General features: G+C 54.9%; 1 protein-coding gene across 1 annotated transcript in view; it reads right to left on the bottom strand.

Annotated features, from left to right (window-relative positions):
- Positions 1-18,425: 18,425 nt before the first annotated feature.
- CACNG3 (calcium voltage-gated channel auxiliary subunit gamma 3) overlaps positions 18,426-25,034 on the bottom strand; it is a 32,621-nt gene continuing 26,012 nt past the window's right edge. Inside the window, exons 2-4 of the mRNA XM_069870010.1 lie at positions 23,074-23,157; positions 21,074-21,214; positions 18,426-19,879 (exon numbers count right to left, since the gene is read on the bottom strand). Of these exons, the coding sequence (XP_069726111.1) occupies positions 19,368-19,879; positions 21,074-21,214; positions 23,074-23,157 (737 nt within the window). The 3' untranslated portion in view covers positions 18,426-19,367. The remainder of the gene's footprint in view (positions 19,880-21,073; positions 21,215-23,073; positions 23,158-25,034) is intronic.

Raw genomic sequence — 25,034 nt, 5'->3', positions numbered from 1 at the left:
GTTTTCCTCCACAAACTCCCTGTGTGGTTGTGCTAATCACTCAGGAGACGATGCTGAGTCTGTGGAATTGGCTGATGATGGGGCTGTGGTGGTTGACTTTATCCCTTGGATGCTGCCTTTCTTTGAGTCATCTTAGTTCTGAGTCACCAGCAGCCGTTAATCCCTTAGAGATAACGGCCTCATCCAGCTCTTTCTATGCAGGTACTTTTCCCTCTGCGCTTATGCTTCAAAAGAGGAAATAACTGTGAGCACGCTGTCGTCCTGGTGGGAGCACTCGGGGACACGCTGCAGGGTCACCTGTCACCTTGAGGAGCCAGCGCTGCCCGAGCAGGGCTTTCAGCCACCCTTGCTCAGCGTACTCGGCTCCCCCAGCACTGCTGCTGGTGTGAGGTTACCTGGTGGGTAAACCCTGCAGGGCTCCTCGCTCCCTGCACGGCTCTGCAAGAAGCAATATTGTACCCTGTGGACCATGAGCCTCCTCCTGTTCCACCACCCTCAGCAGGACAAATGAAATCAAGCACGATTTGTAGCCTTCATTGCAAAACCTTCGGCGCCTCCTTTGGCGGATTGTTCCCAGATTAATCCCCCTCTCTGGTAAAACGCGTGCTTTATTTCCACCTTAAATCTGTCTCGGTTAAACAACTCCATATGCCATCCATTAGCAAAAATTCCCACAGACCCACGGCCAAGTGATTTTTAACCCCCTCTTTGACAAGGCACAGGCTCACCTCTTCAATCTCTCTCTGTGGCAGATTCTCAGCCCCCAAGCAGCTCTCGCCGCTCCTGCCAGGGCTCTGCATGTTTCCAGCACCTTGCTGGGTGCCACTGGCCATCGCTGGTCACACTGGTGCTGCGCAGAGAACATCCCCTCTTGGATATTGCCTTGGTGCTTCCCTGTTTGCACCCAGGAATCCCGTTAGCTGCAGCATCCCACTGGGATCGCATCCAGCTGATACTTTCCACAGAGCCACCCCTTCCCAGGCTGTGTTCCGCTTTGCCCAGCCCCAATCCCCTGGTGCCTTCACCCCTCTCTGCACCACAGTGCACAGCCTGCCTCTGGTTCTCTCCTTTCTTTTTGGTACCAGCAGGTATGCACGAGCATTCTGCCATTCCCAGGAGAAACGCCTCTTTCCACTCTCACCTGAGACCCAGATGTGGGGGGAAAGGCTGCATTCTTTGCTGGTTGCATCTGTGCATCGCGTGCTGCCTGCTCTGCTCCCAGCCCATCCACATTCCCCTCGGTACCCGCTCCTGGCAGGAGGCTCAGCACCCCAGTGATGCTGCTCTGCCAGTCCCCAGCCTTTCCGATCAGCCTGGAATCCTCCTGCACTGGGGCTGCCCTGAAACAGGCTCCCCGGAGCTCAGCTGGGCTGCATTAGCCTCGCCCGTTCCTCAGGGCTGTTTTTCTCCTCCTGTGTCATTCTCTGCAGTCCAGGGAGTGGAAGGCACATTTGTATGCAGAGTCGAAGAGCTACCGGGCAATTAAGTTGAATTCTAATTATTGTGTATCACATATTAGCAATTTCTACCGTGCTAATACTAATTGCTAACAAGATGATAAGACATATCAGGCAGTGATGATGGAGCATGCGTTTGCTTGCTTGGGAGTGATGTGCGGAAGCAGAGTGTCTGGAGCGAGAAGCAGGAATCCCTGCAGACATGGATAACTGACTGCTGGGAGCCGTCACTGGGAGCGCTGGGCTTTGCATAAACCTTCAGCCTCCGCAGGGCTGGAGTTTGAGGTAGGCTGAAATTTCCAGTTCTCAGGCCTGAGCTCCTCCAGAAAATGGAACGTTTGTAAGGCCACCCTGTATGCAGCTACAGACTGATTATGTTGGAGATGTGCACTGGCCCTCCTCTCCATCTCAGGTGGTTCCGAGTGTGTCTTGTACTTAGGGAAAGTTCAGTTGAAGAAGACGGTGGCTGAGTGGTTCTCAAGATGCAGCTCCCCATCCCCTGTGCCTTGCTGCTCTCCTGAGCCCTCTCCAAGAGACAGCGACCGTGCTGGCAGGATGGGGATGGGAACCAAGTTCTTTGTCCCAGTGCCATCATAGCTGTCACATTTGAGGCAGCTGCTGTAGCGACCTTCTTCTCGGCCAGGCTGGTGTCACGAGTAAATGGCCACTGGTGGCTCTTGGCATGGGCACAGACGTCCAGCTTTGGTCGAGCAGTGCGGCTGCTGTCCTGGCTTGGCAGAACCTGCTCTGAACTTGCTCTGGCAGGTGCCCTCTCACAGCCAATATGTTAAACAACCTTGTATTGCGCAGGGAAAACCAAAGAGATCAAAGCTGAGTAGGCTGGAACAGCCTCTGTGGATAAGCACGTCCCCTTGGAGAGCTCTTCAAGGCCAGAATGAGCCCCAGCAGCTGTGAAATTAACCCAAACAGAAGACTTGAAAGGGCCTGTGGGAAGAGAGCTGGCGGCTTTGTGAGGAAATCCTTCCCAAGGAGGACTCGTCTGCTGCTGCGAGTGCTGGTCCCTCAGTGGCCCTGGGGGGGCTTTGGGGAGGAAAGCTGCTCAGCTGGGAGTGCGGGGATGTCCCCGACTGCTGAAGCGGCAGCTGGGATAAAATCGTCCGCATGTTTCTGTGCCAGGAGGGAGGAGAGCTCTGGAGGCAGATGGCGAGGGCTGTGGTGCAGGGGAGGCTGTCAGCACACGTGCGGCACCAGGGCGATGGTGTGGGCTCCTCTGAGCATCCTCTCCAGGACCTGTGTTCCCACAGCACGCAGCCCGGGCTCCTGTTCACCTGCAGCAATCTTGATTTAGCACCAGCTTCCTCACAATGAGGTAATTTTGTCCCAAGGGTTATCTGTCCCTCTATTAAAAAAAAAGTGAAGCCCCATGTGAGTCAGGCAGCCTGCACTACGAACCCGCAATAAATTACACTTGGACAGATGCTAAATGACATTTACCAGTGAATTTATGCAGATTTCTCCTATAATCCTTCTCCTCCATCAAAAGTAGTAAGACTTTCTCTGATGCAAATGCACTGCCAGAGCCTTGCCACATCAAACAGGAGCTGGGCTGAATTGTGAAGAACTCTACATCCTGATCTGCATTGTGCTCATGAATAATCATTTCCTACAGATGATTATTTAACAGCGCCCTGGAAGAGCAGGACGCCTCGCGCTCGAGCCTCCTTCGAGGTACTGCTGTGCCGGCCGCCCGGGTCCATCAGCTCTGACGAACCTTGCAATCAGATTTCATGCTCATTTCCCTCCTTGCTTCATGCATTACTTGTGTAGCGTAAGACTTAACGGGCTCCACTAATGAGCCCAGAGCAGGAGCAGAGCAGCGCGTATGCCGCTGCAGCAGATCTGCCCTCGCCGTGGGTCCTTCTCTCCATCCAGCCGTGGCTGCAGCCCCCGCTACCAAAACCTTCCCACATCAACCTAGGGCAGCTTGTGAGGCTACATGATGAGATCACACACTAATTAAGAGTGTGAGGGTCCAACGCACATCTCAGACTGCAACCACCCATGTCCTGGACCAAAGCTTCTGGCTTTTCCTGAAGACCCTGCAGAAATGCGGCAGCTGCTGCTTCTTTGGCTTCTATTACAATCGTGTCCTCGTTGGTTTGGTTACAAGGAAAGGCTCCTGCTCTCCAGTTCCTTCTTGGAGCTGCCTTTCCAGAAAGGGCAGGAGAAAGTAAGTGGAAAGGTCAGAGCACCAGATAAGGTCCAGAGGCTCGATGACATCTCCGGCATCCAGGGCTGAAAGCAATTACCCGGAAAAGCTACAGGCTGCCTGCAAGCTGGACAGACCCAGAGAAAACCTCAGGGTGCCAGTGGGTGGAATGCAAAGCCCTTTGCCACTTCTTATCAGTGGGGTTAATATTTTTAATCATTTTAAAAGATGATTCCTTTTCTAGCAGTGATGATCTCAGCTACCGCACAGTCTGCCACTTTGTGTCTCGGCAGGAAAAGTTGTATTGCGGGAGTTGTGGGGTTTTCTCTTCAATCCAGAACACAGACATTGCCAAAATAAATGATTTCTTTTCACAGTTGTTTAATATAATTTTCCCTGTGCTGGGTTTTATGACATGATGCAGCTCATTAAAATAATGATCAGACGTAGGAATAGGGCACAGGCGATGAACAGCAGCTGCAGCAAGTCCTGTGTGGCATGGAGAGGTTACAGGAAGGCTTTGGCTCTCTTGGTGCTCAGTGCTCGTGCCCTCAGAGTCCTCCTCCATCCCCAGGGGATGCTGCAGGGTCCAGCTGGGGCACTCCAAGGGACGGACGTGGTGGCTGCAGCCTCTCCAGGGGGCACACGCTCCCTCTTGCCTCCCTAGGATAACACAAACCACCCCAAAGGTGCCTTTTGTGTCCAGCAGCACAGGCTGCAGATCCACCTGCTGTTCAAATTCCGCTCTCATTTGCAGGAGAACTGAGATTTCTGCCATCCTTGCTGTCTGGAAAGATCACGCTTTATAGAATACATTTCATCTCTCCTTTTAGGATGCTTAACCAGCGCCAAAGGTGCTCCTGCATCCCCAGGCAGCCTGCGCCGAGGGTTTGCAGCTTGTTGTTGGGGTGTGAGACAATTAAAGACCTCATGGCATCAAGACAAAGAGTTCCTGCAGGGTTTCCTTGATCTGAGAGGTTAAAAGGCTCTTGAACTCCAAGGTGAAAGCCTCTGGGATGCACTCTGAGAGTGATTTATCGCCTCTCCACCTACCCAGAGCAAGCTTGCTTCCCTTCTCCTGCTTCTATTTATTTTTCTTGTTATCCTGTGAATAAAATATGAAGAGGATTTACAATCCAGAGCCTTGCCCCAGCCCTTCCTGCCGCAGGGTAAGTCACAAAGAACGGGCAGGCTCAGGGGCTCACGATTTTACAACTTCCCAAACTGGGATGTATTTTCATCCTATCGGCTCTGCAAGACAATTTCCTCGCTGCCATAACTGGATGAAAAATAAGCTTTGAAAGGTGCAAAACCAACCCAAGAAGGGGCTGGGAAAGGCAGAGCCTGGCCAGGGACTTGCAGTCTCTCAAAGAATTTTGTGAGTTTGGAAGCTTGGCTTCCATCTCCGGCACAAGGGGAGCAGAACCCCAGGGGCTGGGAGGGTGGTGGGGCAGAGGGGAGCAGGTGGTGGTGTCCGTCCTGGCTCTGCAGGCAGCGGGATGTGCGGGCAGGGGGATGCCAGTCCCAGTGCTGCGTGATGCGGCACACGCCTGGCTGCCTAGGCATTGGTTTCCATTCCCTCTCCAGCCATGGATGAGGGGTACCAGTAAAGCAGAACTTCCCCAGAGCCAAGTCCTGTGGCTGTGGCTGCAATGTGCTCAGCTCTGGTATCAACTTTGCCCCTTTCAGCCTTTTCCTGCTGCTCCTGAGGCGTGGGGTGAGTGGCCAGGGCTGGGGTGGCCAGGGCTGGGGTCACCCCTGTGACTGGGGCACCCACAGAGCACTGGGGAAAGCCAAGAGCAAACCTCAATAGCTGTAAACACAGAATAAAAAAAAATAAATAAAAAGCAACAACAAAGGCAAAAAGCCCTGTGAAAGCAGCAGGATGAATTGCCAGCGTGGGGAGCAGCGCTGCAGTGAGTTTGCGGAGGAGCAGAGCTTGTACAAATCAAAGCAGCACTCAGAGCACTTTGAACTGGCCGAGCTCACATCTCTGGAGTTCAGCCAAGCCCTGCTCCTCTGGGAGCTGGGATGAGTGCTGTACCTGGCCTGACTGGCCCTCAAGGTCTCCCACTGCAGATTTACTAATGCTCAAGCATGAAACCATCCCCCGTATCCCCAGAGGTCCCAGAGCATCCCTGGGGTGCGTGTTCCCCAGTCTTGAGCTCACCACCCAGGACACGCTGAGGGACAACAGGGAGCTGGAGCACATCCCAGCATCACGTTGGTGGTGGATTATTTCTCCCTCATGCAGCATCTGCACAAGCCCAGGCTGCCTTGGCCAGGAGCCGTTGCAGCTGCCCAGGTTGTGCCTGGCAGTGCCTTGATCCAGGAGGAGCTGCAGCGCCCGACGCTGTCCTGCACCCTCCAGGTTCAACAGCTGGCTGAGGACTTTCATGCTACCAAGCTTGTGGGGCTGTTCCGGGTGCTCCAACCTCTTGCGAGCAGCTTTGGTGCACCAGCACATGGTGCCTCACCATCCTGCCACCATCCCTGGTCCCCAGGATGCCCGAGACCCATGGGCAGCATCTCTCCCCTGCTATTGCCATCTTCAGAGAGGAAATTTCTAAAGATGTGGGCTATGAAGTCTTGGCCTTTGTATAAACATTTTAATTATGAGTTTCTAGGACTTCTTTCCTAAGATAAACACATTTTAATTGCAAATCGCTTCTGCTGTCTTTAACCATTTCCTGACACTGCGAGCAGGTGTTGGCTTCAATGTGCAAGGACATTGTCTTTGGGATGGGCTGGGATGCAGCCGCCCCGCTCTGCCGGCATGGGAACTGGGTGACACCAGTGCCCTGAGGTTGCCCTGGATGAACTAAGGTGACAGTCAGGGATGCAGGAGAGGGGCAGCTCCTTCATCCTGCAGAGCCTCCCATCGCCGGGCGGTGACCCTGGCACAGGACACGTGGCTCAGTGCCCCCGCTGAAGGGGACAGGGACACCTGCAGCAGATGGGATCCTACCCAACAGGTCTCGAGGGCTTCTCTGCTCCCAAACTCCTCCAGCAGCATTTCTGCACCTATCTTGTCAAGCAGGAGCTCTTACTCCTCGTGCTTCTCCAGCTCTAGGAAGGTCTTTCCAGCCTGGCACACGTGTCGATGTGGGCAGAGTGAGGGGCCAGCTCCAGCCCCAACACCCAGCCGGCTCCTGGGGGGCTCTGGGGCAATGGTTCCCCTGTTCCCCCGTGCTGTCAGCAGCTCGTGGGCTCAACCATGGCCACCCATGGCAGAGGGGTTGGGCTCAGCCACCCACTCAGACAATTCCCGTGAGTGGCATCACGGTGGCAACGAAGCAACCACGAGCGGAGGCTCTGTATCCCATGTGCCCGTGCTGCCCGTCCCCAGAGCCACCTGGGAATGCTGTCAGCTGCTGTTCAGCTGCCTCTACACGGCAGCTCACGTGCCACCAACTGCAGGGCAGGTCTCTGCGGTGTGAGGCTCAGCCTGCCAGACCCAGGCTCTAATCCTTGCATGGCGCAGCCATCAGATTAGCACAGAAAATTGCTGTGGTGGTGACGAGGGCTGCACTGGCTCGGGAGGGGAATATTTCTTTTTTAAGCACTAAACCTGCACAGGAGAGGTGCCCCTGGCATGGTCAAGGTGCTCCTCCTTGCCAGCACCAGGGATGCCTGTCCCCATGGTTGTCCTCAGTGTGGCTGCCCCTGACCCCCAGCCCCCAAAACCCCAAACCCCCGATACCTGGAGGGTGGGAGGATGCAGACATGTGGGGTTAATGCCATCACTCTCCCCCAGTGCTCGCTCAGTCCACCCTGTGTGACTTCCCTCCTTCCTTCAGTGCCAGCCCCAGCCCCTTCACACCAGCCACAGGCTTTGGTGACCCCAAACCTGTCCCCACAGCCCTGGGGTTTGCAGGGTGTCTCGCAGCAGGAGCAGGACACGCTGAGGCTGTTCCCACGATGAGGACAAGGGACATCACGGTGGTCAGAGCGACTGACAGCAAAGGACAGGAGGAGGGTGCTGCCTTTGCAGATCTGCCCAGGCAGTGAGGACACTGACAGCAACAAAAAGTAATTAGCCAGCTCATATTGCTGACAAGGGGCAGGAAATAAAGACTAATTAAGACTGGGAAGCAAAAGGAAATCACCTGCCTGCTCAGAGCTCTAGGCTGCACAACAAAAAAAGCCCCCGATTAAAAAAGAAAGGTTAAGGAAATAAAAAAAAAGCCTGCAGTTTTAAATATTTGCTGTTTACTCAGAGGTTAGGGAATGCTCGTTAGCCTTTTCAATTATCGTTGAGGGTTTGCCGCTAGGTTAACTGGCTTGCAATTCTCTGTGAAGATCTATGATGCAGTTAAAGAGCCTGCAAAGCTCATCTCTGCTCCCCGGGGCGCTGGGACCGAGCTCCTCATCCATCCCGGCCAGGGCTGCTTGGTGTGTCGCGCTCTCTCCCTGCTTTTATAGGTTCAAACAGCAACCCTTTACCTGCTGCCATGTCTGGCTTGTCTGGTTTTCTTGCCGCTCCGCAGGGGCACCCAGGGGGCTGGAGGAAGCTGGATTAGCCCCAGACCAAGGAGCTGGGGCAGGTGTGCGTGTGCTCGGAGCAGCTGGAAGATTTTCTGCTTCCAGAGCAGTGGTGGCTGCCCCATCCCTGGAGGGGTTCAAGGCCAGGTTGGATGGGGCTTTGAGCCCCTGATCCAGTGGGAGGTGTCCCAGCCCATGGCAGGGGTGGAACTGGATGGGCTTTGAGGTCCATTCCAACCCAAACCACTCTATGAAACTGCCCATCAGTGTCTGGCCTCCGTGGACAGCCCTGCCCAGAGCTGCTGGGACAAGCATTTACCCCATCTGCTCTTCTCCCCGACTGGAGTCAAGGCTTTTCCTGGTTCCGCCTTCTCCTGCCGGCTGTGGGATCGCTGCTTAGCTCCCATTCAGCTGCAGAATTGATGCAGGAGTGCTGGGATGCCCTGCCAAGTCCCATTACCACCCGTGCTCTTTCTTAAGGCTGGTAATAAACCCCAGCGGTCACGGTTTACATCAATATGCAAAGGACATCCCTGCCACACAGAACTGGGCTCCTGGGGAGCTCTTCTCAGCTGTTCTATCTGTTCCTCCGTGCTGCAGCTGGAGCCAGTGGGATGGCTCTGTGAGCAGAGGGACGCACAGCGTTTGCACACCCAGCAGCGCAGCCACCCGCGGACCCTTAGGGAATGAATGGTCCACAGGTACCCACCAGCACCCCGGGCCCTGGCGAGGAGCAGGTGAGGCTTTCAAGTCTCAGAGTATTTACTGTTGGTTTTAATCAGTGAGAATGGATGAGGCCAAATTCAGAGCTCGGGTGGCACCTTTCCAAGCTTATTTTCCATAAAACCCCCGCGGGGAATGCAGGGCATGGCTCTGCGGGTCAGAGAAGGCTTTGACTCTGGGTCGGCACGCTCTGCCTGGGATGCAGAGCAACCCCTGCTCACTCCGGCTGTGCAGGTTCTGGTTTTGGTTGTTTGCTTTAAACCAAACCCACCCTGCGCAGCCCCACGGGCGCTGGGATTGGGTGGAATTACATCGAGCGTTCCCAATGGCTCCTCTCTGAAGGCAGTGGCAGCGCTGCCTTTTTTGCCTTTGCCTTTCTTTTCTTTCTTTCCCCTTCTCTCTTCCAATCTTCCTTTAAAACCCAAACTTCCTGCAGTTTGAAATGGACAATCAGGCTGCTCCGGCAGCTGCAGCCCGAGAGCTTCAGCTCTTGGCAGGAGGATCAGAACTACAAAACTATTTCTTTGAGGCAAATTATGCATTCATCTAGCTCATTTGAAACAAAATATGATTTGCAATTTAACTTTCCATAATGAGCTCCTGCTATTATACCGTTTCCATAATGGCTGGTTTCGTTGGAACAGATTGTTGGTGCACATGGTTTACAAAACATTTTCAATGCAAGACCCGTTTTTTCTTATTTTAAATAGCAACAGCTGCTAAGCATAATAATTATTGTATTTCATCAAAATAAACTTACCGAGTTGCTCCCTAATGCTACTCGTTGCAGTTTTCCAATAGACCTGTGGGTTGTTAAAGAAGCTGAAACTTTAGTTCTGCAAAGAGAGTGGCACCACAGATGGGAACTTGGTGCCTGAAGGGTTCGGGTGGGAAGGAGCCGAGTTCCTCTGCAGGAATGGCAGGGTCCTGCCTCACTGCCCCCATCCCCATCCTTCACTCCCAGCCCAGCCTGTCCCCGCAGCATCACCTCCAGACCCAAGAGCTGCTGGCCCTGTCAGGGTTTTCTTGCCCCAGTGACATCCCCACGCTGGCCTTGCTTGGCTGCACCAAGCACCTGACGTGGCACCACATCCCAACCCACTGCTGACTCACGTGAATTGCCACCCCCACCTTTCCGTGTGGCAGCCAACGGTGCCAGCGCAGGCATCTGCCGTCACATGAGCCGGCACCTTGTCATCACCGGCTGCGCTGCCGCAGCCTTGGGCTGCTTGTGCCTTCGCCTGCAGATTCCACTGCTCATTCTCTGCCCACCAGTGAGGCTGATTTGCTCCACATCCATCACCACCAGGCTGGGCAGCCACACGGGAGCCCCGAGCTCATCCAGCACACGCTGCTTCCCTCCCATCCGTGCGCTTGTTCCTGGCCCAGGCTGCTGCGGCTGCTCTGGTGGCCACAGCTCCCTTGCTGCTGCAGAGCTAAACCTCCCTTTTCTCCTCTGCTTCCAAATGGCTCTCACCTCCCAGGGGAACTACATCCCCACCCCAATCACAGGCCAGGGAAGCAGAAACTCAATAATTTGCTCCTGGCTGCTGGAGCCAACAGCACAATAGGGTGCTGGCACCGCGAAGCCGCTGTCCTGAGAGTGTCCCGTGCACCCAGGAGGAGCGCCCAGCCCTGCCTGCCTGTGGAACCCGCTTGGCAGAAGGGAACATGCAGGAAGCAGCAGCACCACGTGCTCTGCCTGGTTGGGGTTTCACTGAAACATTGCATTTACATGGTCAGCAAAGTCAAGCCAGTTGGCAGCGAGGGCACACTCGGCCCTCGGTGTCTCAGGAGGTCAGTCTGCAGGTGAGGGCACAGGGTGGGCTGGTGTTGGCTACCCCTGCAGGGTCCGCGTGCCCATGCGCCGCTGCTGACATCGCCCGAGCCTCTGCCGGTGCGGGAGGCAGCCAGAGCAGTGACAGCGGTGTGAATGCTGATGAGGCTGGAAGGGACGAGAGTAACTAAGGAAACCAAAGAGGATGTGAAGAAAGTTGCTTAATAAAAGAGCTAAACCCCACTGAAAATGGACAAAAAGAGAGCAGAAAGGTGCAGCCAGTTGGCCTGAGGGAGGAGGCTCATGCAAGCGAGGACAGGGAGGCTTCCACTCACTTCAGTAAATTGGATGTTCCATTGATTTTGACACAAATTTTGCAAATCAGATCATCTGCACTATAGATGATGCAAATTCTTGTCCTTCCCAGCTCCTGCCGCTCAGTCCGTTGTTGTTTGAGGCCAACAACCCTGGATGCTGCTGAGCCTGGTGCCAGGAGGCTGCTGAGCCAACAGAGACCATCCAAGAACTGTGATGACAAACCCCGAGAAAGACAGAAGGGAGGACAGTTTGTGCAATCCTGTCGCTATTTGCTGTCAGCCTTGTCCTGCGCTGGGCAGGGAAAGCGAGCCTGCCACAATTTATATCCTTGGCAGCTGCTTTTGACCAGTGACAGGACTGGCTCACCGAGAGAAAGGGAAGACTGTGCTTGATTTGAAACAAATCTCAGCTGGCGTCTCCACAAGGTAGCACCTCAGAGCAGCAGCACAGACAAACACACCCATAAATCTCTTCCCTCTGATGCTGCTGGGGACCCGTCACAGGGACCTGCCAAACCCTGCCTTGCCCTGCTGGGAGCCCAGTGCAGGTGATGCTGTAAAGTGGTGACAATGCACTGGAGCTCCTGGCATCGGTGTCCCCGGTGACGGCACCAGCTGACACGCAAACAGACTGTTTTTCCCATCTGGGAACACACACCCATGTTCGTGGACCCCAAGGGTCCTGCAGCAGCCTGGCACCCTCCTGCAAGAGCCATGGGGGCTGGTGCTTTAACTTGGGGCTGTTTCCTCAAAGATTTGAATTCCTGGAAGCACCCAAGGCCACGAACAACCTACGTGAGGGATGCAGCCCTGAGTGCTCTCACAAGCCATCCACCCAGTGTTAGGCTTTGCCACAGCTTAAGACTTGCAGGTCCATCCCAAACCTGAGCTGCCCTCCCCAAGCACAGGGGCTGCAGCCGCCACCGGTGGCAGGCAAGGAGAACCAGCAAAAATTAATTGCTAGTTGCACTTCTCTGCATCACTCTTTCCCACGGCCATCCTGGGGTATCCATCAGGAATTGCTGAGGCAAGCGCCCCAGCTCCAGGGGAGCCCCAGAGGTGCAGCCGCAGGCACCCAGAACCCACCCCCCACGTTCCTAAAGCAACCCCAGCTCACAATGACCTTCTCCAACACAAACCCAGGTGGGTCAAGGTAGCTTTTCTGCACTGGTGACTGGAGGGAGGTTAAAGACTGAGGCAGAAGGTCATTAGGAAGGAGATTTTACTGAGCAAGCAGGAGAAAGTCCTATTTGCTGAAAATTTTCTGGGAAACTTCTAAGAGCTGGGCTTAGCTGCTGTGGTCAGCTGAAGATTTATGGGTGCGCAGGCACTCCTGGTGGATGATAATGATGCTGGCAAAGCTATTCCAGCCCCCGGTTGAAAGGCTGCACTTTAAAGCACCTCAGCATTTGGATTTAGATGACATGTAGTAATGGCACCACAGAAACCATTACTGTCCATCAAGTAAATAATAAACACGCGGCATAAATTGCTCGGACTTACCTAGGCTTTCATGAGAGATTGCAAACAGTGAAAAAAAAACCCAACAAATCAAAGCAAGGGAGGGCAAAGGACAATTTCGAGAAAGGAACAACCAAAGCGGTGGCTGCTCTGCAGGAAACGGACCCAGGGAGCTTTCCTTGCAGCGAACCCTGGTGGAGTCTGTGCACGGATCCTGGTGTAGGTTCGGACATAAGGGTGCAAAGAAAAGCTTTCTGCTGCAAACATGACCCCATTGACATCTCCCCTCCGTGGCTCTTTGTGTGCACGGCAGTGCTGGCAGGCTGGTAGTGGGCAGTTTTGGGAAAGTCTGTCTGTGACAGCACCAACCCAGCAATTCAAACGCTCCCCTGAGGTGAACAGGACTGGAGAGCCCACAAGCCCGTGCTCATTTTGCACTATTTACAGTGATCACACCATTATCTAAAAACCACATAAAGGCATCGTAGGATAAATCATAGAATCATAGAATCACCAGGTTGGAAAAGACCCATCGGATCATCGAGTCCAACTGTTCCTATCAAACACTAAACCATGTCCCTCTGCACCTCGTCCACCCGTGCCTTAAACACCTCCAGGGAAGGTGACTCAACCCTCTCCCTGGGCAGCCTGTTCCAGTGCCCAATGACCCTTTCCGTGAAAATTTTTTTCCTAATGTCTAGCCTAAACTTCCCCTGGCAGAGCTTGAGGCCATTCCCTCTCGTTCTGTCCCCTGTCACTTGGGAGAAGAGCCCAGCTCCCTCCTCTCCACAACCTCCTTTCAGGTAGTTGTAGAGAGCAATGAGGTCTCCCCTCAGCCTCCTCTTCTCCAGGCTAAACACCCCCAGCTCTCTCAGCCGTTCCTCATAAGGCCTGTTCTCCAGTTCCCTCACCAGCTTTGTTGCTCCTCTCTGGACTCGCTCCAGAGCCTCAACATCCTTCTTGTGGTGAGGGGCCCAGAATTGAACACAGGATTCAATACAAATACGCTGCTCCTGAGTGCTGCAGCCCCCCTAAATCAGGCTGCTGGGAAGCAAGTGGGGAATTGGGCTCATTTGTCTGCTGTGCGTCCACTGGTCCCTGGAGAAAGGGGAGCAGGTGCATCTGCACGTGGCACCCAGACCCTTCATCACCACCCCGGGTTGTCCTGTCCGGAACAGAGGTGGCCATGGGCATCGGCATCCACGCCATCCACGTTGCCCTTGCTCGTGGGTCAGTGTGGGACGGCACAGCTGGTGTCGGGAACAGTCCTGGACAAGGTGCCGTGAGCCATGCGATGGTGATGGGCTATCAGACTGTTTAGCAAGGTCTGGTGGAAAGAAAACAAGGTAACGGGGCATTTGCTGATTCAATTCAGTGAATTTGAACAAATCTTTTTAATCTTCCCCCTCGAAGGACTGGAAAGGTCAGGAAATAGGCAGAATGTGCACTTTCAGGTATTGAAATTAAACTTGTTAAGAAATCCATATTGATTTGCACTTCTCTGAAAAATATTGAAGCCTCCAGATTTAGCCTGGGTATTGATTTTCTCTTCCAGGGGAAAGGCATCCACACTAAGGAAAGATATTACACGTGGCAGTAAACACCGTCAATCACCACCGCTCTCCCTTCATAAACAAACAGCCCCGCTCACCCGCGAGGCTGCATCTCAGCCCCAGCACTGCGACACGGGCAGCTCTGCAGCCGCCGGCGCCACGGAGCTGCCAGCCCTGTGCCCCTGCTCCCTCCCCTCTCGCCATCCCAACGTTTGATGCTTTGCCTGGCTTGGCCGTGTGCCGTCATGGAACCAATCGACAACGAGTGCTGCAGTCCCGGTCTGCTCCATCCACGGGACCGTGGGTCTTGGCATCTTCCCAAGGAGGGGACGTGGAGAGGGAGGTACTGGTCTCTTGTGCCTGGTACCCAGGAATAGGATAGAATCATAGAATCACTAGGTTGGAAGAGACCCATCGGATCACTGAGTCCAACCATTCCTATCAAACACTAAACCATGCCCCTCCGCGCCTCGTCCACCCATCCCTTAAACACCTCCAGGGAAGGTGACTCAACCACCTCCCTGGGCAGCCTCTGCCAGTGCCCAATGACCCTTTCTGTGAAAATTTTTTTCCTAATGTTCAGCCTGAACCTCCCCTGGCAGAGCCTGAGGCCATTCCTTCTCATCTTGTCCCCTGTCACTTGGGAGAAGAGTCCAGCTCCCTCCTTTCCACAACCTCCTTTCAGGTAGTTGGAGAGAGCAATGAGGTCTCCCCTCAGCCTCCTCTTCTCCAGGCTGAACCACCCCAGCTCTCTCAGCCGTTCCTCACAAGGCCTGTTCTCCAGCCCCTTCACCAGCTTTGTTGCTCTTCTCTGGACTCGCTCCAGAGCCTCAACATCCTTCTTGTGGTGAGGGGCCCAGAACTGAACACAGGATTCGAGGAGCAGTCTCACCAGTGCCGAGTACAGAGGGAGAAGAACCTCCCTGGACCTGCTGGATGTGTGGGAACGGCGCAAAACTGCACTGGGTGAGCCGCAGACTGGACACAAGGAAGGATTTATTTACTGAGAGGGTGGTCAGACCCTGGAACGTGCTTCCTAGTGAGGCGCTCAATGCCCCAAGCCTGTCAACGTTTCAGATGCATTTGGACAATGCCCCTAACACCAGGCTTTAACTTCTGGTCAGCCCTGAACGGGTCAGGGAGTTGGAGCAGACGATCGTTGTGATCTCTTCCAACTGAAACGTTCCATGCTGTGCTGTTCTCTTCTCTTCTGTTCTAGCTCCTCACACAAGTGCAGTGCAGGTGGCCCAACACCAAAGGCAGCACCAATGCCCTAGAGGTTTTCTCCCCACTCACCTAGGCAGCTCCAGAGCTGCTTTACACCACCAGCCCCGCTGCGAGCAAGCGGTGGGATTGAGGAGAGTTGTGGAGGTTGGAAGCAAAGGGGAAAGGCACCAGAAGGAGCAGCGGCCAGTTACACAGCCTCAAAACCAAAAAATCCCAGGTCATACTTAGCCTCAATTAAGAGCAAGCTGCCTGCTGCCCGAGTTTCCAGCTCGAGCACAAAGGAAGGTGACAACCAGCACATGTCCTGCAGCACCGCCTGGTTCTTCCCAATAACTGAGGGGATAACTTCGTTAGCTCCAGAAAATCAATCCTCCCTTTGAAACGAAGCAAAATCCTTTTGCAGCTGATCTCCCACCTCACTGCTCCTCAGGAAAAGCACTGACACCACAAATGGCCCTGAATGTGGCTTTAACTACACCTGAAGGCACTGAGCATGCTGCGTGTGCACAGGACGCGGCACAGCAGCATCCCAGCCCCTGGCGAAGAGTTGCTGTGATTTACCCCCACGATGGCAATAAATACATAGCGACAGCAGTGCTGATAATGATAACACCACTTTTGGTTATACAATCACCACTTGCTGTGCTGCAGGACTGACTCCATCTGCAGCCCCAGCCCTGTCCTGGGGACAGGGACAACCACCTGTCCTGCCAAGAAGAGCTCAAACCGTGCGGGCGCCGCGCTGCTGCAGGGGAAAACCCACTGCCGGGAAAGGGATTAATTGAGAAATGATGTTGTTTGTGTGCTTGGCTTTGCCTGATCAAGACAAACAGGGTTTCTTACCTGCAGCAGCCGATGACTCAGCCAGAGCCCGCTTCCTGGAGATGTAATCCTGAAAGAAAAATACATCTTTCCTTTAAGCCACAAAGCATGCACATGTGTAAAATCTAGAGGCTGGCGATGCTACTACGCTGCCACAGCAGTGGTGTCAGAGCAGCTGGACCCAGGCTCCTGCTCACAGCAGCATAACCCAGCCCTGCCAGCACAGGGGGACTGGAAAGGAAGGTCCTGGTGTGCCTTTTAACCCATGTTTCCACGATCAGTCTCCAAGGATCTGCCTAAATGTGCTGCTCTATGTGCCTTGATGCCAGCAATCACCCTGCCAGTTTCCACTCCGAGCATCCCTCCTTTCACCTGCCTGGAGCCATCAGTCCTGGCTAGGTTCCTCCACTCCCCCTGGGGGGCTGCGGGGCCAGGGGCTCCGGTTCAGTGCACAGACCTCCCTAGCAAGATTGCTGAACTAATTATCCCTAAGGATTTAATTTCAGTTTAAAGCTGGAGAGGGGTTCTTGATCAGGGAATGCAGGGATAGGATGAAGGGGAATGGCTTTCAGCTGAAAGAGGGGAAATTGAGATGAGATCTTTGGGAGAAATGTTTTGTTGTGAGGGTGGGGAGGCCCTGGCCCAGGTTGCCCAGAGCAGTGGTGGCTGCCCCATCCCTGGAGGGGTTCAAGGCCAGGTTGGATGGGGCTTGGAGCCCCTGATCTCATGGGAGGTGTCCCTGCCCACGGCAGGGGGTGGGACGGGATGGGCTTTGAGGTCCTTTCCAATTCAAACCATTCCATGATTCAGATCTTTGTCAAGGACAGGCACAGCTCAGGGGTGCTTCAATATGTTAATAAAGCAACCCTGTGTGTCCTCAGACACAGTTTTCACAGGGCAGCCCGCTGGCAACAGCAGCTGCGGGAGCTGGGCAGGAGGATAAACCACAGCTCTCCCCACGTTCTGCACTGCCAGCTCCTTCACTACTTTGTTTTTAAATATTTCCCTAAGATCAGAGCGCTACGCTTCCTCAACTGTTTTTAATAAATGCAATCAGCAACTATGGCAATTAAGAGGTCTAATTAGCATCTGAATCTGTCTTCTCACACAACCCCTTTCACAATAACAATAAGTGATGCTGGAGATGCAGAACCTGCGCACACTGGGACCTGCCATGGGCACAGCCCTTGCCAGGGCATTCGTGGTGCTCCAGGGGGGATTTCACTTCAGCAACATGCCAGGCTTCCCAAACCGACCTGCATATCATACCTGGGAAGAAGTAGAACATGCCCTGCACCTGGCTGTGCTTTGCGGGGAGACCCAGGGCAAGGCTGCTCAAAGAAATGCACCCCAGGCACCAGATGTTTCTCCTCTGCAGAGAGCATGAGTAAATAAGAGCTCCGCTGGCCCCAAATTACCTAATAAGCCCCCTCAGGGCCTCCCTGGGAATCCATCACTTTTGTCGGAAGGTTAAATGAGATTTCAATTAAGTGACACGTCAAATTGTAAGGCCATCTGCTTCAAAACCACCTCCGTTCAGATTAGCTCTGCTCTGGCGAGAGAAGGCGGCTTCGCGTTTCCAGCCAAACGTGGGGCTGCACACACACGCCTTGGCATTTCAAGCCTCAACTCCTCTCTGCCAGCACATGCCAGCCCCCGGCTGTCACAGGCAGCTGGCACATCCCCGCCGAGCAGCTCGGAGGGCACGGGCTCATGCTGACACCCAGCAAGCGAGAGCAAGCACAGCCCAGAGGTGCTCCCCAAGGAGGACTCACAGTTGACTTGCAACTTGGCTTTTCCCTGGGAGAGGGATCTTGCCACAACTGCCCTGGGACGCCCAAGGGGAAGGGACATCACCCCACCATTTCATCTTTGCATCACAGAATCACTTGGTTGGAAAAGACGTTTGAGATCACATCAAGCCCCACCACCCCTTTCCACTACTGAACCGCCCCTGAGCACCTTATCTACCTGTCTTTTAAACACTTTCACAGACAGTGACTCCACCACTTCCCTGAGCAGCCTCTGCCAGCGCCCAAGAACCCTTTTGGTGAAGATATTGTTCCTAACATCCAATCTGAACGTGCCCTGGCACAGCCCAAGGCTTTCTGAGCTGCTCTTCCACAGCGCTCACCCTGCCAGTGCCTGGGGGCTGCGGCTGCACACACACCTCACCCCATCCCGCGGTGCTCCCTGCACCCCACATGCCAGGCACCCTGGGAGCCACCCCTGCCCATCCAATTTCCCTTCAAGCAAACCCAGGCAGGGGCTGCACCCTGAGACCTCCTGCAGCCAGGGAGCCCTGACCCCGGGCACCCCACGCAGCCAGAGGAGAGGTTGAGGCTGCTGTCAGACACCTGTGAGACAGTGCACGCTTTCCAGCTGCCCGCAGCAGGGTCCACGTGACCTATTCAGCCAAGTAACTCGCCAAACTGGACAATTTTATTGTTCTTTTTCTCATGGATCTCCCAGCCATTGCGCAATCGTACACCACCCGCACGCAGCCCACGGCGCAGCCACTCAGCTCCTCCTTCAGTCCCGCCACACCAAGCGTTGGATGTGCCCAGACAGTAATTTGTGACTGCGTGTGTATTAATTTTAGGGAGTTAATTCATTTTCTTGCAACATTAGAGGTTAATTAAATGCTGGCTAATTGCTACCAGTCATTGGAGGAATTCTGCTCCTGAGTCCTTTCATGGCCTGAATGCACCAAAGGAAGAAAAAAAGGAAAGGAAGAAGGAAGGAGACAAAGAAGCCCTTTCAAGACCACAGAAAATTGCAAAAGGATGTTTCTTCCAACCTGACATGACAAAATTGAATTCCAAGCTATTTAATGCATGCACGAAATGCCATAGAGAAACCCAGCCCGAGCACTGCGTTCATCGCAACGTGGAAAGGGGGTCGTGACACCAGCACTCACTACGGCACTGACTCTGTGCTCCAAACTCGGGGCTTCCAGGCGATTTCGCTTAAATGTAACTACCGGAATAAGGATTCTCACAGACAGGGCTATCGCCAGCATTTCCATGGGACATACAGCTACGGTAACACTGCGATTATGAGCAACATTAACGATGGAGACCTCGGGAAGCCCATGGTGGGGGTGGAGGCCCCACTCAGTCTGGAGGGGCACCACGGCCAGGGTCACGGCGCAGCCCCATCCCTTCCCCGCCAGGGTAGGAGAGACGCGGGGGTCCTGGTCCCACCGCGGATGCAGTGGCCTGGCCCGGCCAGGGGCATATGGGGAGCGAAAAACCAGCCCCGTGGGTCAGGGCACGGGGAGCCATCTGGGTTTGTCCTTAAAAACAGGATTTCATGGGTTTACACCGTTGTGAGGATGATGTCATGCAGCCTGACGAGACGCCCCTGCCCGCCTCAGACCGGCGTGGTTCGTCTGTTGGCCGGGTTGTTGTGCAAAGACTCCTTGAACTCTTTGGGGATGGAGTTATGGACCTGTAAAAAACCGTGGTCCCGCTCCGAGTTGAGCAGCGTCCCCATGGTGACTTTGGAGGGATCCCTGGAGAGGGTGAACATGGAGATGTCGGTGGAGGGGATGGTGCTGAACGCCTTGCTGACGGGCGACATGTCCCGGGACCGGGGCTCGGTGGAGCGGGAGCTGGACCGCCGGCGGAAGCGGTACCTGTAGGGGGGGAGGCGGGTGAAGGCTGACTTCTTCAGCAGCTCCGAGTGGGACTTGGCACGGATCTGGCGGTGCTTCTCAATGTACATGTGCACGGCGATCACCCCCACCATCTCGGCAATGATGAAGGACAGGGCTCCGAAGTAGAAGGACCACCCGTAGGAGTAACTCTTCTTGGAGTCGCTCTGCCCTGGGTCCCCCGTGTTGGCCGAGATGTAGACGATGATCCCGATGATGTTGCTGAGACCTTTAGGGAAGGATGAGGGTGAGAAGCTCTCGCCTGAGCAGCCGGAGAGGGAGAGGGGACAGCAGCATCCCAATCCTCTCCTGGCTGTGGCACAGCGCAGGTTGGAGGAGCCTCACCCTTCTCCTGCCCCAACAACCCACAGGTGCCCAGGAGGCAGGGTGGGTACTGGGGGCACATCCCCATGGGCACCAACCCATGCATATCAGGGCCAAACCCCCTTGCAGATGTCCCCCAGCACAGATCTGTACCCACAGACACCCAGTGCGTAAGTGCATCCAGGCAGACTGAGGGGCAGGAGGAACCACCGCTATTTTCTTTAGGAAAGGGACATTTACAGAGCTGGTTTTGCTTTGCAGAGCTGCTTGCTGAGCACTGGCACCGCAGGAGCTCGGCCAGCTCTGGGCATCGGCGCTGTGGCTGGAGCAGAGCCAGCCCACAGGGCACAGAGGTGATCCCTCCAGCACAAACCTATGGTGCCGGGAGCACAGGGAGGGGTGGATGGCTCCATCTCTTTTCATTTCTCGTGAAGTCCAGGGGCTTTATTTGGGATCCAGGCAGTTTTGCACCGCCAGCAGCGCCGCAGGAGTGTGTGCAGGGCTGGGGAGCAGCTGATTGATTCCTGGATTTACTTAATGAATCAATTATGTTCTTTCTGTTGTTTTCTCATCTGCATCAGCGGCTCCTGCCAGCCGAAAGAGGGAGAGCAATTTGTCTCTTTGTGGGGAGAAGAAAAACACAAAATAGAGCGGTTCCTTGAGACAAAGACATTGTCGTAAGATAATCAGTGCAAGCGTTGGGGAACAGTGCACACAGGAATGAATAATCCAGAAGGAATGGCTCTCAAGAGAGTGATTTTCCCTGGAGGACTGCACCAGCACAGCACCTGCTCTCGCCTGGACCCACGACCCGCTGTGTGGTGGTGATGGAGGGCAGAGACCCCCAGTCCTGCCCCGGGCTGCAGCACTCACCCCAAGACTGGTCAGGGCAAAGCAGGGTGGACACTTAAAGCGGACCATGGTGACCACTTGCAAGAAACCTCTATTGCTTTCTCCCCTATGATAAGGATTTTTCCACCAGGATACCTCACAGACCCCAGAATCCCTTTGTGCCGACACCCCCGGAGAAGCCCCAAACCACCTCCAGCTCCCACACCAGGACTGCCGCCCTGCTCCCAACCCGCCAGGCAGCTCCTACCTGCAGAGACGAAGAAGATGCCAGCACTGAGGATGACGTTGTGTTTGCTCTTGTAGAACTCACTGGCTGCCACGCACAGGCCCCCGAAGAACAGCAGACCCACGCTGAGGATGGGGAAGATGCTGGACGCTCTCACTGCACCTGCGGGTCAGGGAACGGAGCAGGGTTTGCTCCAAGCATCACATGGGAGATGCCAGCACCCAGGAAGAGCTGCTGCAAAGCCAGGTGGGGTTGCTGCCAAGGGACGGGAGAGACACCGCACCAGCCCCCTCTATGTATCCTTAGCTTCTCTCTGAGCTTCCTCTGGAGCCCAGCGTCAGCCCTGCAAACCCTGCAACTCAGGCCTCCTGTCACAAAAATAGCTTAAATCCTGAATTTACTTTTTTCCTCTAAGGCTATTTCAAGAAATTCTTTCTTGTCACGCAGTCAGCACCAGTGATGTACCTTCCCCTTACCAAACACATCACCGTGGGTTCAGGCTATGGACATGAGCGTGGAGCACAGAGACTGCAGAACCCCCAGGTCCCACCAGCCTGGCAAGGAAAGGAACCCTTTCCTTGGGTCTCCAAACTATCCCAGTTTCTTTGAAATGCAAGAAGTTGCAAATTCATGCACCTGAAGTTCAACAAAAAGTCATTTTCTGATGCAGGGGAGAGACATTATCAAAACGAACAAGAAGCCAAAGATGCCAATCCCACCATGCGCGATGCTGCGGACCCAGCACGCGGCTCCATCCCCAGGGGGCTGAGCTCTCACAGGAACCGTCTCTGCATGCTCAGGAGTCTCTGGCTGAGAGCTACACAGAGAAGGGTCTTTTCTACTTGGCCTATCAGAAGTTCAGCTTCCAAAATGACAGTAAAGAGTAATTAATGCAGCAAATCACTACCTGCTGCACCGAAAATACACTGTGCCTTGGTATGGGCTCTCATCCTTCTATTAGGGCCTTTATTAAAAGCACAAAGATGCAGAGAAGCCCCATTAAAATGCCATTCTGGGGTCTTTAAAATAGACTTTTTATTTCAAATGCGGGAGGGGGTGGGAGAAGAACTTAAATGCTAATCTACATAAATCGCAAACCTATTCCATTAGACACGTTCCCCTCTTAGAAGGGTGAGCAGAGCTGACGGCTCCCTGCAGAACTGGGAAACGGGGAGTTCAGAGCAACATCTGGATGAGCAGCAGCTGCGTCAGGCAAGGGCTGAACAGGATGGGTGCCAGGGGTCACATCATCCTCAAGGATTCCTCAGAGCGCAGCGATGCCAGCGCCTCCGAGGCTGCCGTGAACCTCCTCTACCTCACATGCTTACTTGTCTGGAAATGCAGGTCTTGAAATGGACCTTTTGCTGTGCCGGTTTTACAGGCGATCACACCGTGGTGTGCGCTGGCGTGCTGGGCAGTGCACGTCCATGTGGGTCAAGGTGTGCATTGGTCAGGTCTGGTGTCTCTCAGCCTGTGCCTGGGTGCCCCAGCACCTGCTCATGAGCGTCTGCCCAGGGTGGGGGGACATTGTCTCTCCTCTGCATCACCTCATCTCATGTTCTCGATGCAAAAACCCCACGGGACTCTGCCAGCCCCCAAGCCAAGAAAGCCACCAGCTCCCTGCACTCAGCCACCGCTGGCAGAGCACATGGCAAACACTCATCGCGCTCTCCCGGCACATCCAGCCTGGGTGCGCAGCCTTTGGGAAGAGGGAGACTGGCACGAACACAGCACCCCTGTGGTGCCACATCATGGACCCGCAGGGTCCTGGTCCCCAGTGGCCCTCGCACCCTGACAAGCTCGGGACTGGGGTACAGCATGGCCACACTTGGAGAACCTGGAGGGTCACTGCTGCTGCACAGGGAGCTGAGGGTGCTCGGGGCCATTAGCCCGGTGCCAGCAGTGGAGGGGACCTGCTGGGTGAAGCCCTGGGGTATGGGGAAGGGGGTGCCAGCACAGGGCAGGGTGAGGGGACCCGGGAAGCATGCACGGCTCTGAAGCGCGCAGGAAAGCAAACTCACGGAGGAGATACTCAGCCGTGTCTTGCTCGTAATCCGCATCCTCGGGGAAGTGGTCAATTTTCTTGCACACTCCTCGGAAAGTTCCTGTGAAGACAGAAGTAAGGAAATCTTCAACCCCTCTGTGCTGGCAGCAGCGCCGCTGGACACACTGCAGAGGGTCAGCCTGGCAGCAGCCCAGCAGCCGCTCCTCACCGCTTGTCATAGGGCTGGCAGCGACCTCAAACGCTGCCCTCGGTCCCCGGGGATGCTTTGGTCCTCAGCTACTTCTGCGTCCTCCAAGCGCTGCTTGTCTCCTCCAGCGGGGCTGCACGTTCCTATCTCAAACCAAGTCCTGCCATTAGCAGCAGTGCTGAGCTGGGAGGAGAAGGCCAAGCTGCCCTGCTCCCCTCGCAGCCCCGGGCAGAGCCTCTCTGGCTCCATGGTGCTGCGAAGACGTGCTGGGAGCTCAGAGGTGCTCAGCCCGGCTGTGGCCAAGGTTTCTCCTGCTCTTTGGTGCACCCATGGACACAGCAAGGCTCACCTGGCTCCTGTTTTCTCCAGTGAAGGGGAAGGGAAGCAGAGCAGGCTCTCACTGGTTCCCAGCACCCACCCTACAAAACCCCTCGTCGGTTCTGACAGAGAATCGATGTGGCTGTAAATAAAGCCTGCTGGCCTTCAGGTCCCAGCACCACCTTATTCAGATGCACCAGGGAAAGCGCTGTGTGGCTGCAGCCCAGGGCTCACTCTGGGATGTCAGGGTCATCTGCTTTCATGTCAAATTTCTGCTGGAATGACAACAGCACTGGAGTTAGAGCAGCTGCTCGAGCAGAGCCTCAGCCCTGGGTCTGTGCAGCACCGAGACACCAGCCCAGTGCTCCCAGTTTGGCTGCTCTGCCCCGGCCCCCGGCTGTACAAAGAGCAGCTGTGATTAAGTGCTGACGTACAAAGACAGGGCACAGGCTGTTGCACGGATGAGGAATCTCAGCACATTTGCTAAAGAAACACCTGGGCTGCAGCTTAACTTCTGAGACACAATGTTTTTGGAGGCACAGGCAAGTTCATTGAAACGACTACAAAGATCTTCTGGTCTGCTTACCCCTTCCTGCCCCTTCTCAGCCCTGCTTCACGCTGGGGATGTGGTAGCTGGGGCAGAGGAGGCAGAAAACTGCTGAGATGGCCTGGTCGGACCCCATTTCCAGCCTGCTTTTGCGTGCCCCCAGCACATATTTGCACACCCATCCGTGCTGCCTCTGCCTCCTGCTTGTGGGTTCCCCAGCACGACTGGGTAGTGGGAGCGAGAGCAGCCCCACCGCGGTGGGCACTGGCATCGCCTCCTGGAAGGCTGGGGAGGGAGGCAGATGCTCTGGCATCTGCTGGCCTCCCACTTAGCATTTGGGGGAAAAAAAAGGCTCTTTTTCTATAGCTTTTTCCCCCCCACCCTCCTGCCTCTGAGGCAACACAAACGCTTTTTGCTTTTCAACGCCTGCCTGTTTGCCTTGGCTTCCTCCTCTCTGCGCTTTGGGGCTCAGCGCTGTCCTGCGCCAAGGCCGTGCAATCGTGCCATGAGAGGAAAAAGCCAAGGACAGGGCAGGCTCGGGCAGGTGATGCCCTGAGGACTCGGTTGTGTGCTGCAAGACACAGCCGTGTCCACAGTGGGGGATGTTTATGGGACAGCCTGGGGAAGGGACTCTCACCTTTTCTCATCCACCCGCCAGCCCCAGCAGCCTGGTCCATGAGCTACCAATGTACAGGCAGAGAGAAAGTACAGGCATTAGAAAATAATAAAAAGAAACTCCTGTCTATGCCCAGTTGCGCTTATGGCTTTGTTGTGATGGCTTTGCGTGCCGGCTCCCGAGGGCAGCCCGCCAAGGCGCCAGGCACCGCACTCGCTGTCTGCTGGGGATGGCTCCGAGCTCAGGTCGTGCCACGGTGCTGTATGGGAACGTGGCTCCTGCAGGAGCTAGGGCAGCAGCAGCCACTTC

This window comes from Phaenicophaeus curvirostris, chromosome 16 (assembly GCF_032191515.1).
Source record: "Phaenicophaeus curvirostris isolate KB17595 chromosome 16, BPBGC_Pcur_1.0, whole genome shotgun sequence".
Lineage (NCBI taxonomy): Eukaryota > Metazoa > Chordata > Aves > Cuculiformes > Cuculidae > Phaenicophaeus > Phaenicophaeus curvirostris.
Note: the sequence above shows the minus strand (reverse complement) of the source record. Positions and strands in the feature narration are given on the sequence as shown.